At 40.4% G+C, this 13,622-nt stretch overlaps 1 protein-coding gene across 1 annotated transcript in view; it reads right to left on the reverse strand.

The window, feature by feature from the left end:
- Window positions 1–2,435: 2,435 nt before the first annotated feature.
- The window catches only part of LOC114896281 (myosin-10-like), a gene marked incomplete at its 5' end in the record, with an annotated part of 30,076 nt that continues 18,889 nt past the window's right edge, over window positions 2,436–13,622 (reverse strand). The window contains 6 exons of the mRNA XM_029224582.1: window positions 2,436–3,656; window positions 4,290–4,408; window positions 8,580–8,675; window positions 8,929–9,072; window positions 10,863–10,961; window positions 12,436–12,499. Of these exons, the coding sequence (XP_029080415.1) occupies window positions 3,441–3,656; window positions 4,290–4,408; window positions 8,580–8,675; window positions 8,929–9,072; window positions 10,863–10,961; window positions 12,436–12,499 (738 nt within the window). The remainder of the gene's footprint in view (window positions 3,657–4,289; window positions 4,409–8,579; window positions 8,676–8,928; window positions 9,073–10,862; window positions 10,962–12,435; window positions 12,500–13,622) is intronic.

Genomic DNA, 13,622 nt, shown 5'->3' on the forward strand with positions numbered 1-13,622 from the left:
CACACACACACACACACACACACACACACACACACACACACACACACCCCACATTACTGCGAAGCTAAAAGGAGACAACGACAAACGTAGCGTGCTGAGTATCTACAAATGAAACCATTTTGATTAGCGAATGGTTAATGAAGAGAAATGAATAAATGAGAAAGGAAGTGAGAAAAAGAAGAGAAACAAAGAGACTTGGGAAGGCCAGAGGCCAAGGGGGCAAGCGCGTCTCCGTGAGCTTTGAGGGTCCAGAGGACAGATGGGCTGCGGCCCCCTCTGCTCCTTACTTAGGCCACGGGCTCCAGAGTGAGTTAAGGAAAACAATAGTAGAAACAAATAATAACCTTTTCATCTGTTACAGACATTTCTTTTTCCCTCTCTGTGAAATCTGCCCACTTCTCTATTGCGCTGCTGATGGGATGAAACATGGATGGATGAAGAAACAGGGATAACTTTCCTAAAGCAGTCGCCTTATATGAGCAGTACTCAGCCTTTTCTTCTGCTTCCATGCTGCCCACACAAGTACCATGGGCCCATAAACAACCTCTTTCATTATAAAGTGATCTGTAATTAGGGACGGTTTAATCAAGCCCCCAAGAATAGATTTATAGCCTGAAAAAGCCACTCCAATCTTCCCTGGGAGGTGTCACACTCGGCGTCTTAGAACGAGGTCACGCTAGGGGGGCCAGGGCAGAGTCTGCCGCGTTCAACACCGTATTTCTAGTGACCCACATCAACACCTGCAGACCGCCCGACGGTGCTTGGTTACGTTTATGTGAATGGATTTTGCTCTGCCTTAAGATCATGAGATCTTAGTGCTCTATTTAGCCTGAGCTACTACATGTGATGGTATTTTTCGTTAATGGATTTCTACTTGTCTTCATATTTAAGCTACCAACTGTATTTTAAAATAATCGATTTTTAAATTGGTAACACATGGTGTAAAATTTAAAATGTACAGAGAGCTGCACTGAGAAGTCTCACTCCAGTCACCCGCTTGCTCTCCGTAAGCAACCACTGTCACCTATTTCTTGAGATCCTTCCAGAAACAGTCTGTGCGCTCATAAATGTGTGTTACCCTGATTTTTAAAAAAACTTAACAACACATCTTGGAGTCTGTAATATAATGCCACCTCATTCTTTATAATGGGTGCATAGTTCTCTATTGCATGAATATATATCGTAATTAATCAAACCAATCTCCTACGGTGAGCATAAATCTCCTAACAGTGGACATTTTCCATTCTTTTCCGTGACAAATAACACTCACTAAACAATCCTGCATTTTTAGCATCTAAAACATTTTTTTTACTGTCTGTGTATATTCGTGTGTCAAAACCATACTTCTGAAGTTCTATAGCTTTATAATGTTTTATCTCTTAATATCCTCTTTTCATTTCTTTTTCAGAATTTTACTATCTATACTTTAATTAACTTATTTTTCAAATTAGTTTTAGAAGCAGGTTGCCTAGTCCTCCTCTACCCCTTGAAATAGGTTTTAAACAAGTACGTTCACTTTAAAGATAAATTTGGGGGACTTCCCTGGTGGCACAGTGGTTAAGAATCGGCCTGCCAATGCAGGGGACATGGGTTCAAGCCCTGGTCTGGGAAGATCCCACATGCCGCAGAGCAACTAAGCCCATGCGCCACAACTACTGAGCCCGCGTGCCACAACTGTTGAAGCCCTTGTGCCAAGAGTCCGTGCTCCACAACAGGAGAAGCCACCGCAATGAGAAGCCTGTGCACCACAACGAAGAGTAAGTAGCCCCTGCTCACTGCAACCAGAGAAAGCCCAAGCACAGCAACAAAGACCCAATGCAGCCAAAAATAAATAGATAAATAAATAAGATAAAATCTATGCTCTTCTTTCTTGGTGTTAAAAACATATTTTAAAAAAAAAGATGAATTTGGGGAAGATTTACACCTTTACAATGCTGAATTTTCTCATCCAAGAACAAGCTATATTTTTACATTTCTTTTAAGTCTTTCATTTTTTCACAGTTGCACTGTAAAGTTGTCAACTAAATCTTGCCCATTTCTTCTTAGGTATTTCATCTGTTCTTGTTGGCAGCTGGAAGTGGGGGTCTTTTCTTTCACTGTATCTTCTGATTGTTTATATACAGGAAGGCAACAGACATGCAATTTGCACGCAGCCACCTTTCATGGTTTTTCAGTTATTCACAAATCAATACATATTAAAGCAATCTTGGGGCTTCCCTGGTGGCACAGTGGTTAAGAATCTGCCTGCCAAGGCAGGGGACACGGGTTCGGGCCCTGGTCCGGGAAGATCCCACGTGCCGCGGAGCAACTAAGCCCGTGCGCCACAACTACTGAGCCTGAGCTCTAGAGCCCTCGAGCCACAACTACTGAAGCCCGCTCACCTAGAGCCCGTGCTCCACAACAAGACAAGCCACCGCAATGGGAAGCCTGTGCACCACAACAAAGAGGGGCCCCCGCTCGCCGCAACTAAAGAAAGCCGGCGCACAGCAACGAAGAACCAACGCAGCCAAAAATAAATAAATTAAAAAACAAAAAACACATTAAAGCAATCTTTTATAGTGTCAGTGGCAGTTTGGGGGATAAAACTGCTTATGCCAGTAACAGTTCAGATTTTATGAGGACAGACTTATATAGTCCAAAGGGGTTCATTTTAAAACAGGACAATTCAGTATCCAACTGGTCAAAGAAGCACACTGACCCCAAGAAGTATTTAATTCAGTATTTGTGCCTTGCTATACAGTGTCTACCAAAGGAGAGATAAAGATACACATTTTTAGGAGACCAAAATTTTATCAGTGTTTAGCAAAACCACAGCAGGTATGTGACTACAAACCTTTGATGGATTGATAGTGAGTGTTTGGAGAAATCTAGTCAGATTAGTAGTGAAATATATTGAGATGCACCACCAAATCCTGTGGGTGTATCTTCAGAACAGAGTCCACTATGTTTCCTCATCTCTTGATCTCACACAGCTGCTCCTGACTCCCGCTCAAGCCAGTGTCATCTGGCCGCCATTCTCCACTGGCTCCCTGCTTCTGCTTTTCCATCTCCCACTCCATGTCTCCAGCTCCTCTGCCCCTCTGGTCAGCTACCTCTAGTCCCACTGGCTTTCTAGCAGTTTCTCACATCTGACAAATTCTCTCCCGTACAGGACCACTGGACCTACTCTCATTATGCTGGGGCTTCTTCCTGAGGCCGGGGGCTTCTCGTGCTCCACTCTTACTGCTGCAGACACATCTTCCACAGTGGGCCCCCCCCCCCCGCCAGTTCCTTCTATCACAGCCCCCCCTCCCTCACTTCATTATCCAAAATTCTGAGAATTTTGGGTTTCTGTCACTCAATGTTTGACTCTCTACTATCAACAGAATGGCAGGGACTGTACCTACTTATCTACCATCATATCCCTGGTGGCTGGCACTGCAGCTGGTACAGAGGGAGCCTTAAGTGTTATTTGTTAAAAGAGTAAACAGAAGGAAGGAAAAGAAGGAGGGGGAAAGATATACCTCAAAAATCTCAAATCCAGCGATATCCAGGATTCCAATGAAAGACGCCCCTTGCCGTTTGGTCCTATCCAGAGCTTTATTGATGCGGTGCACGAGCCAGCGGAAGAGCCGTTCATAGGTAGCTTTTGCCAAAGCTTCTACTGCAAAATCTGCCTGTAATTAGACAACATCAACCTTTTATTCCGGAAATAATCTCAACAAAACACTAACAGCTGTTTGATGGAGGGAGTTTAATGATCTACAGCGCCCCCAAAACCCTAAAAGAGCACTTACTGCTTAATCCTCTCTGAATTTCATACATCAACAGAGGGTATTAGTACAATTAAACGTACACTGGAGATAATCAATGTAGGAAATGGGTGGAGATGCCCAGTAAAAATAAACTCTTCCCTCTGCCCCTGGGGTTCTAGGCGGCGCATCTGCCCAGAGTCCACCAGGAAACGGGTGCATCTGACGCCTGCATTCTTGGCGCTGTCTCCCCTCCCCCCAACAGGGACAAGGGAGCAAGCAGGGCACCCCCCTGTTGGGCGGGACCCCGAGGTACACGTCCTGGGGAACATGTATGATCCATCTACCTGGGGAAAACTCACGGTGATATTTCAGATTTCCTTTTTTACAAGTCACCTCTAAAAATGTTCTGAGAGAAAGTACTCAATTAGTACCAAGAAACATCCATACAATAGAGCTTCTGTTGATTCGGTTTGTTACATGCCCATCAGAAAGAAGGTCTAATGGCCACGGTTATCATTCAAACAAATGTGTGACAGCAACTGACGTTCAACTTACTTGTTCTTTGGTCTGCGCTTTCTGCACGTAGTCTCGGCCGACCTTGATCCGGGGGGTGAGAATAGCCCGAGTGAACTCCATCACATTCATGCCCAGAAGATGGCAGAGTTTCTGGGCAACTAGAGGGTAAAAGGTCTCCTAAATACTAGGCTTCTACTTACGATCTAGTCACCATATATTCAGTCAACACTGGAAACACCTGAGTAGTTATCAAATTGTATTAAGAAATTAAATACAAGGCATAAGGTTTGGGCAAGTTTTAGGTCTGATGAGAACTACCTTCATCCTTTCAAATTAATAATACTCATCCTTAGGCTATATAAGAGAAGACTAGTCGGCAATTACTTATTCTGGGTAACTTAATGCAAGTTACTAAGTCTGAGAACCCATGGATAATGCACAGAATGAGAAAAACGGTGTTTAAAATAGTTTAAGTCATCATGTTACCAAGACAACTAATCATGCCCATATAGCGATCCTAATAATAGTTTAGTAGGCAAGAAACCTAAAGGTTATTAAAATTATTTGATTCCTCGGCTCACATAAAAAGCTGCTAATTTTGTTACTGTTGATTCTCACCAGCATTAGGGCACCCACCTCAGCAGAAGTTCACTGTCTAATGTCACTAAGGTCCAACAAGTGTTCCAATTATTACAATAAATGTTTGATTAAGTGTTAAAATAACAATAAAATTCTATAAGGGTAAGTACATTTTAAATCACGTTAGAAGCATAACCAAGTTCCTTCTCAAAGACGCACTGCATCCTACCCCCCTGTGATCCAGGTGAACTGTTGGCAACCTAGCAGCACCCTGGGTGGGCAGGGCAGGCCGTGCCTCAGTGAGCACTTCCTTTGGTTTGTGACTCTTCTCGCCAGCTTTTACCAGCTGCCCTCCTCAACCCCTACGTCCTGCCTCCTTTTCGTTAACCTACATATGTGTGCTCGTGTGCACGTATTGAATGGGAAGTTGAAAAATACAAAGAAGCAAAAGGAAATTGCCTACACTCTCTTGCTTTATCACAATAAACATCATTTTAGCAGTGAAAAAATAGACTTTAGAGTGTGGTTATACCTTGGCTTACTTTCCTCTACCAGGAAAACAAGTTCCCTTACAATTGCCTCACATTTTCTACTTCTAAGCCTTATTACCCTCTCATTTGCCATTTATGCTTTTTTAAAAGAGTCATATTCAATCTAAAAGGTAGTAATTTGCCAATATTGCTCTGAAGGCAACTCCAGGGAGGCGCACGTAAATGTTTCAGCATCACTGGAAACGGAACCATTCACCCTGATTGCACCCCGTGGTCATTTAACATGTGCCTCCGGCCTCTGTTCTCCTGCAGATAGGTGGTTAGATCTGGCAGTCTTTTTTTGGTTTCCCCTTTTGTTTTTGAAGCAGCAATAATGACCCTAATTTCCCAGCTCTCGCTTGGTCTGTGATTGTTTTTTTCAGATTCTATCTAGTTTCAAACTGCCTTATAGCCAAAGCCCAATAATCAAAACGTGCTCTTCCTTTTGGTTCATTATTATGTTTGTGATAAATTTCTGTGATTAAATGTATGTTTTTCTTTTGAATTTGTGGTGCTCTGGTACTACTGGTTAACAGCCATTTGCTATATTTACCTTATTCATGGGGCGGGGAGTTGGATAAGGAGGAATGCGCTGTAGAGATTCGTATGTTTAACAAAGATAATTTTACTTTTAGTACTATAGACAATAGTAGAGAATAAGTCTTTTTTAAGAAATGCCACTTTGGTACCAACATGTAAACATGCCATGGGAAATTAATGTATAATAACATATTAATAACCTGATGAAATACGCCAGTCACAAAAGACAAATACTGAATGATTCCACTTCTACGAGGTGCCTAGACTAGTCAAATTCATAGAAACAAACTAGAATGGTGGTTGCCAGGGACTGGGGGAGGGGGAAATGGGGAGTTGTTTTAGAGTTTAAGTTTGCAAGATGAATTCTGGAGACTGATCGCATAATGATGCGAAAATACATTACTGAACTGTACACTTTAAAAATGGTCAAAATAAATTTTGCTATGTGTAATTTTATCACAATTAAAAAAATTTTAAATATTGATAACCTGAAAAACTCTGTAAGAGAAAGAAATATCACCAATACTAAAAGAAGTCCAAGTGTATATGCTCATTTCAGGCCCTTTTTTTTTCGATCCTGAGTCAAGCATCAGACTGAAATATTTACAAATGAAATATCTGGGATTTGCTTTGAAATAATCCAGAAAAAGGGAAGTGAGAGGTGGTATGAATGAAACACAACAGGCCGTGAGTTGGTGACTGTCTACGGCAGGTGACGAGAATGTGGGGAGTTCTTTACACTCTTCTCTCTCCTATTACATGTTTAAATTTTACTGTAATTGAAAAGTACAAACTCTTACACACTGCAACACAGCAAGTGTTAATTAACCACCACTACCTAATATAGGTAATAATTTGAGAAAAATTATTTACAGAGTTGTAATTTTTTAAAGCTTCTCATACAATTAGAAAGAGATTTATTTTACTTTCATTACTGGTGATGTAGTGAACAGCAATGAAGCAATGACACTGGAGCCATTTTAGTTGTTTTTTTTTTTTAAAAAAAACAGTTGTTCTGTAAATGAAGCAGGAAAAAAGGAAAAAGGAGGGAAGGATGGAAAGAAAGAAAAATAAAGTTAGAAAGAGATAAAGGAAAGAAGAAAGGAAGAAAAGAAAGAAGGAAAAGAATAGAGGAAAAACAAAAAGAGAGGGAAAGCCTTGCCATTATGAGACATTTCCAGATTTTCAGGGAACTTTTCAAATGCCATAGTCTATAAAATCGTATGAAAAAGTAACAAATCAAGGGCATTAAAAAAAACAAGGAAAACAAAATCAACCATTATAAGCTGAAAGTTATCTTAAAATAACAAGTAGAGGGCTTCCCTGGTGGCGCATTGGTTAAGAATCTGCCTGCCAACGCGGGGGACACGGGTTCGCGCCCTGGTCCAGAAAGATCCCACATGCTGCGGAGCAACTAAGCCTGTGTGCCACAACTACGGAGACTGCACTCTAGAGCCCGCGAGCCACAACTACTGAGCCCACGTGCCACAACTACTGAAGCCTGTGCACCTAGAGCCCGTGCTCCACAAGAGAAGCCACTGCAAGGAGAAGCCCGCACACCACAATGAAGAGCAGCCCCCGCTCGCTGCAACTAGAGAAAGCCTGTGTGCAGCAACGAAGACCCAACGCAGTCAAATAAATAAATAAATATTTTTTAAAGGTAAAAAAAATAACAAGTAGAAAACCTATCACATTATATTTTAAAAAATAGAAACACACTTGGCTGCCTTGACTTTCAGAAGGGTGACCTGATTCTCTTCTACCTCTAGGTCAAGATCTCCAAGCAAAGTTACACTAATACATTTCTTGTTCTAAATCTTAAACTGCTCGATTTTAAGTCTTACTTAACCACGTGAAAGCTATATGGAAGAAGTTGGCCCAAATGTCAATCAAAATACTTTGACTGAATGATATATTTCATGATCCTGGAAATCTAAAGATTTAGGATGAGGTGCAGGGGCTTTGTCAGGAAATGGTGGTGATGAGGTATCAGGAGACGGACAGGTCCCTTAAAAGGGTTACACAGAATTAAATTAATATTGGTTACAACAAAGAAGGCCGATTTCCAGGGCAGAGACTGTGATGCATGTCAGCCTTCACTGGCCACGGTGGATCCTGTGAGGCAGGATAACGTCCTCGGGTGATCAAGCACTGGAGTCAATACACTGATTCCTCCGTTTTCTTTTTGTCTCCAGACCTTCAGAAGCAGACCCCACAAGGCTTGCAAACACATTTTATGGTTCACAAACTTCTGTCCTCGACCAGTGTGAATTTCAATCCATTTTCGATATTTAAAAGCTTGAAGATTTCATGTTAAAATCTAGGTTTCCACCTTTCTTCGAAAAATCAATTCTAGTTGGCAGCCCTGGGCCTATATACTGCTGCCAAGGAGAAAACTGGCTATAGAACCTAGCAGCTGCAGCTCCGTTTCAGGTGAGCCCTGTGGTCTCTACAGCCTGTGCCCCCTTCCACCCCCCAGTCCTAATGCCCCATGGCTAAGGCAGAGTCTCCACCCTGCACCCCATTCTCTTCCCTCCTTTATGGAATCAGAGTGACCCTTACTCCTAGGCACGTGGAGTCTCATAGGAAACACTTCAGGAGGGCTTTTATGCTTGCGTTGTAACATGTTTTTGGAGAACACAACAGACCACGGAAATAAAATCAGTATTCATCAATTTACCTGTATTCTCCGGCATGGAAGCTTGATCAGTGTTTCGCTCCTTTTTGAAAGAAATATTTCCGAACTGTAGCACTGAAGATACCACTTTAAGCATTGCTTTATGTTGATATAAAAAGAAAAGAATTAATTAAGATACTGCATCAAAATGTAGCAGAGACATATTCTAACTTATTTTGTGCTAAAAATTAGCTATAAAAAATTTTTCAGTAAGACAAATCTCAGGATTTCATAAAATTACAGGCAGTTCCCATTAGTTTCTCAATCATTTTCTAGTTCAGGTAATTTACCCCCAATTTATAAGTCTTATGAAAATTGAGCATCAGAATCTTATGAGAGAAATCACACATACACAGAATCTCTTCGTGGGAGAAGCCCATTATATGCATTGCTTCCATCGTCTCTTGAAAGTTATCTTTGTCTTGCTGTCCCGGAATAGGAATATAGCCATTGGAGAGAAATCTGTAGTTATTAAATCCTTCAAGGAGCAAATCAGCTGAAAGAAAACGTAACAGAATACAACGTAATAAATAGTCAGCAACAGACTCAAGCACATCCCCACCTTCCAACTGCACCCACACGGCAGAAAAACATGCAACTCATCACCACCACGTACTTCTTTCTTTATATGCTCATGTTAAATACACAGACATAAGACAGTTTTCCATTATCTGTACAATGAAGGAAAACGATGATGTAAACAACAAACATCTAAACAGGCGCTCTGGGGAACAGCGGTTTGTATAATATTATATTTGAAATCAGAAAGCTGGGGTATGATAATCTTCCAGATAACTCAACTTGATTTTCAGATTTAAATATTTTAGGTATCTTTTGAGGGAAAGCTTTAAAACCCGTATTCTATGTTCCTATATTAGCAAGGAGTTTATAGCAAACACTATGAGGTCAATGTGAAGACTGCATGGGCTTAGATAAAGACTTGGATATGGAAGGTGTAGAATACGGACCAGGCAAATGCTCAGCCCAGACAATGCCTTGAAACTGTTTCTCCAAGTCAGTCTGTTTAGTGGTACATTGCCTCTGAGAGTGATGTCTGACACAGTAATAGTCTGACAGAGTATTATAACGGACACTCCCACTGACTCTACACTTCAGGGTCCATGAGTTAGAGAGAACTCAACCGACTCCTTCAAGAAATGTGTTCTTAAGAGCAGAAGGACGTTCTCAGGAGCACTCAGAATAGTAAAACAGGTCGTCATCCCTTCAGTAGATGTTATCACGTGCTCCTAGCTTTCCGTGGAACTGGCTCTGCCGCAGAGGATTTCTCCTGATCACCCCCATCCCTTAAGTCTTATTTACATCACATTGAGCTTCTACTGGGTATCGCTTGCTTGCTTTTTTTCTTTTTAAATCTCCTTCTTTTAACAGTTTTGTCTTTTTTTTTTTTTTGATTCACTATTACTTCAGAATGCCTGCCAGTCTGAAAGCCTGAGGGTTTCCTTCCCTTCAGCGTTACCTAACGGGATAATCTTGAATTTTTAGCCTCTCCCTGTCAATTACTCTATTTACTTGCTGCTTATTATTATTATTATTTTTTTCCTTTGCAGGCCTTTCCTTAACTGATTTCTGGGTTTAACGCTTCCACAGACGACCTATGGTTAACAAAAGCCTAGACCCCAGATGAGAAGAGTATTACTGGCTTTTATATGTCTGTTGTGATATCTAAATAATATACATACTAATTCTAGAGAAGCAGCGTGGACTTTGAAACTCAGAAGAAACTGGAAAGTTGTGTACCTTCTCCTCTCCCTCCTGACCCGGCAAAACTCTGACCCAGAACAGAATTTACTTTTTACCCTGTCCAACCCTAAACTTGTGATTCACAAAATAAATAAATAAAAATCCGCACAGGTTCTTTCTAGTACTACTGGAAGCGTAACACATATTCAGTTGTAAATCTAGGAATACACATATTTATTCAAGTTAATTTTATTAAGTAAATTTATTTTCTCTTACTTTTGTATTTATAAACTTTGAAATGGAATGTGTATGAAAACACATCATTTGTCTTCTAATTTAAAATTATTTTAAAAGAAAAGAAACAAAAGTACAAAAGATAATATAACACCACCCATATGCTTGCCACTTAAAGTACTGATCCCATGGCTTGGAAGTTCAACATCATTTCCGTAATTTAACCAGCTAGAATTCTGGTGTATGTGTATAAATCTGTTTCCCAAAACTGTTCTCTTTCTCAAAAAATTTTTTTAATATTAAAAAAGATACTCAACTGAATATAAAATAGTAAAAAACTTTGTAACTTACACTTCAGATGTTCTCCTGCTCCAGATAACAATTGGTAAAAGATATGAAAAGTACGTTCATCTTTTGCTTGACGAACAGCACGAGATTTTTCCAGAAGGTCTGAGCAAAGGAGGTTAAGGGTGACACTGAAGGCAGGAAAAGCCTTTTAACATCAGAATTACTATCACAACTTCACAAATAAGAAAACCAAGGCACAAAGAAATTACTCAAAATAACACAGCTGGGACTTCCCTGGTGGAGCAGTGGTTAAGAGTCTGCCTGCCAACGGAGGGGACACAGGTTCAATCCCTGGTCCAGGAAGATCCCACGTACCACGGAGCAACTAAGCCCATGCGCCACAACTACTAAGCCTGTGCTCTAGAGCCCATGAGCCACAACTACTGAGCCCGCCTGCCACAACTACTGAAGCCCGTGCGCCTACAGCCCGTGCTCCGCAGCAAGAGAAGCCACCGCAATGAGAAGCCCGCGCACCGCAACAAGGAGTTGCCCCTGCTCACCGCAACTAGAGAAAGCCCACGCGCAGCAATGAAGACCCAACGCAGCCAAAAATAAATAAACAAATAAATAATAAAAGTGCGAAGCATTGTATGTAGAAAAACTTAAAAAAAAAAAAACCACCAGCTAATAAGTGGTAGAGGTACAAATCAAAACTTTGTTGAACTCCAAAATTCATGTGCATAACTCCTGTCCTACCCCTCTGAGTCCCCACTCAGCGCCTGCACGTCATAACACCACGCCTCCGCCTGGGTATCAGGACGCACATCTGGGGCCTGCTTGGGTTCTCTGTCCACGGGGCCTTGATGCTCCCAGCATGTCTCTGGGTTGAAAGCCACACTGGACTCTCAGAGTCTCAGTTTCACTGCTTTGGGAGAGGACTGCCTCCTCTGAAGTAAACCTTCCCAGGGGCCACCAAAGTGAATTATGTGTGTGCCATACAGCCCGATTTTAAATCAGACTATCCCAAACACATCCTCCACATTCGGCGAAAAGTACACTCACATGAACGATGCTCCCCGGTATGAAGAAACTCTAGCTCCATTCGCCTGTCATTTTCAAGTGCTTCTTGTGTTTTCTGGCTCTGAGCATATTTAGAGACATAAAACACAGTTCTGAATTAACAGGAAAAGTTTGATTTATCCCTCACCTGAGGGATAGAAGCAGTGTATTTCTATCACTAAAGAGTAGTTAACAAGTATCAGAGGATTGTCACCTATATCTTTCCTAACTGGCACATTATCATTCAGAATCATTTCTAATTTATTATCTCTTAAATCAAATTAATTCTTTATATATCTATCATTCTTTAAGGTCATTCTATGCAGGCGACATTTCTTAAGACTAGTCTATGTGTTTGACTTTTTTTTGCCTCTAGTTTTATTCTGCTTAACACTAACTGAAACTACTTCAGCTCTGTACATCAATAAGGTTTGTTTTGATGGGACATGCTCATCTCACTAGTATCAGAAGTAGATGGTAAAAAATGGGCTAACGCAGCAGTAACTGAAGATGTTTTCAACATATCGGTATTCACCTAAACGTCCTTACTGAATCATGTGATTATGAAAAAGGATACATGTTTCAATGTTGGCCCCAACGATATAGCCAGTTACGTCAAAGTTGATCCGAATAAACTTGCCCTGAAAATAAATCACAAAGAGAAAACTGAAAATAAATTAAGGACACAGGAGATCTGGACACTATAATAAAACAATAAGCCAAAGTACCCTGTCATGTATCCATGAATTGCTTACAAAAGCGGATCTTACATATTGCCCCAAATAAAGAAAAAGCCTCAATACATTTTTTTTAAAATGTAGGGTTAGGATAGGTTACTCTCCTTGACATAATAAAAATGAAACCCTAACCATTTAGAACTTTTTAAAAGTTCTTCTAAATAATCTGAAAGATTTTAATAGCTTTAAAGGAACACTATGCCCAGCCCTATAATGCTAGACTTGAAAAAAGTAAATAATATAGATGACTTCTTAAGAAAACAGAAATCCATTCAGGAAAACAAGAGAAAACTTGAACCGACCATAATCATAGAAAATAATAAAATATAATTACTCCTTTAAAAATGATGGGTTGGTCTTAAGTAGTTTTGCAAATTCCTAGGGAATATTTGATTGCTTTACTACATAACTGTTTCAGGGAAACAGAAAACAGTGATTCTTTCATAATTCATTTTATAAAGTTATCATAACACTGAATACCCAAACTGGTAAAGATATCATAAAAAAGGGAAAGCAATATAAAAGCAAATATCTTACTTATAAATACTGATATAAAAGGCCAAATTAAATACTTTGCAAAATAAAGGAACATAATAATGATAAAAAATTCCAGGACTGCTAAGGACTGATACTGGTAAACATATTACTGTTATTCAGCAAATGAAAAGGCAAGGGATTGGAAGGCTTTCTTTATAGAAGTGGACAGGCAGATTCTAAAATTTAAGGGAAATGAAAAAGATCTAGAAAAGTCACAACAATTCTGAGAAAGAGGACCAGAGCTTGAGGACGTGCACTACTGGATTTCAAGAAGCTATAAAATTATTAAGACACTGTGGTATTGATTAAAGGACAGAGATACAGAACAATGGAGCAGAGTCCAGAAATAGACCACGCACATTCGGTCAGTTCATCTTTGACAAAGGTGCCGAGGTAATTTAACAGGGAAAGGACCAGTCTTTTCAACAAGTGGTGCTTGAAAAATATGCAAAATGAAACAAAAAGAACCTAGACCCTTACCCCACACCAT

Source organism: Monodon monoceros, unplaced genomic scaffold (assembly GCF_005190385.1).
Source record: "Monodon monoceros isolate NGI ecotype Baffin Bay Population unplaced genomic scaffold, NGI_Narwhal_1 Contig1157_ctg1, whole genome shotgun sequence".
Taxonomy (NCBI): Eukaryota; Metazoa; Chordata; class Mammalia; order Artiodactyla; family Monodontidae; genus Monodon; species Monodon monoceros.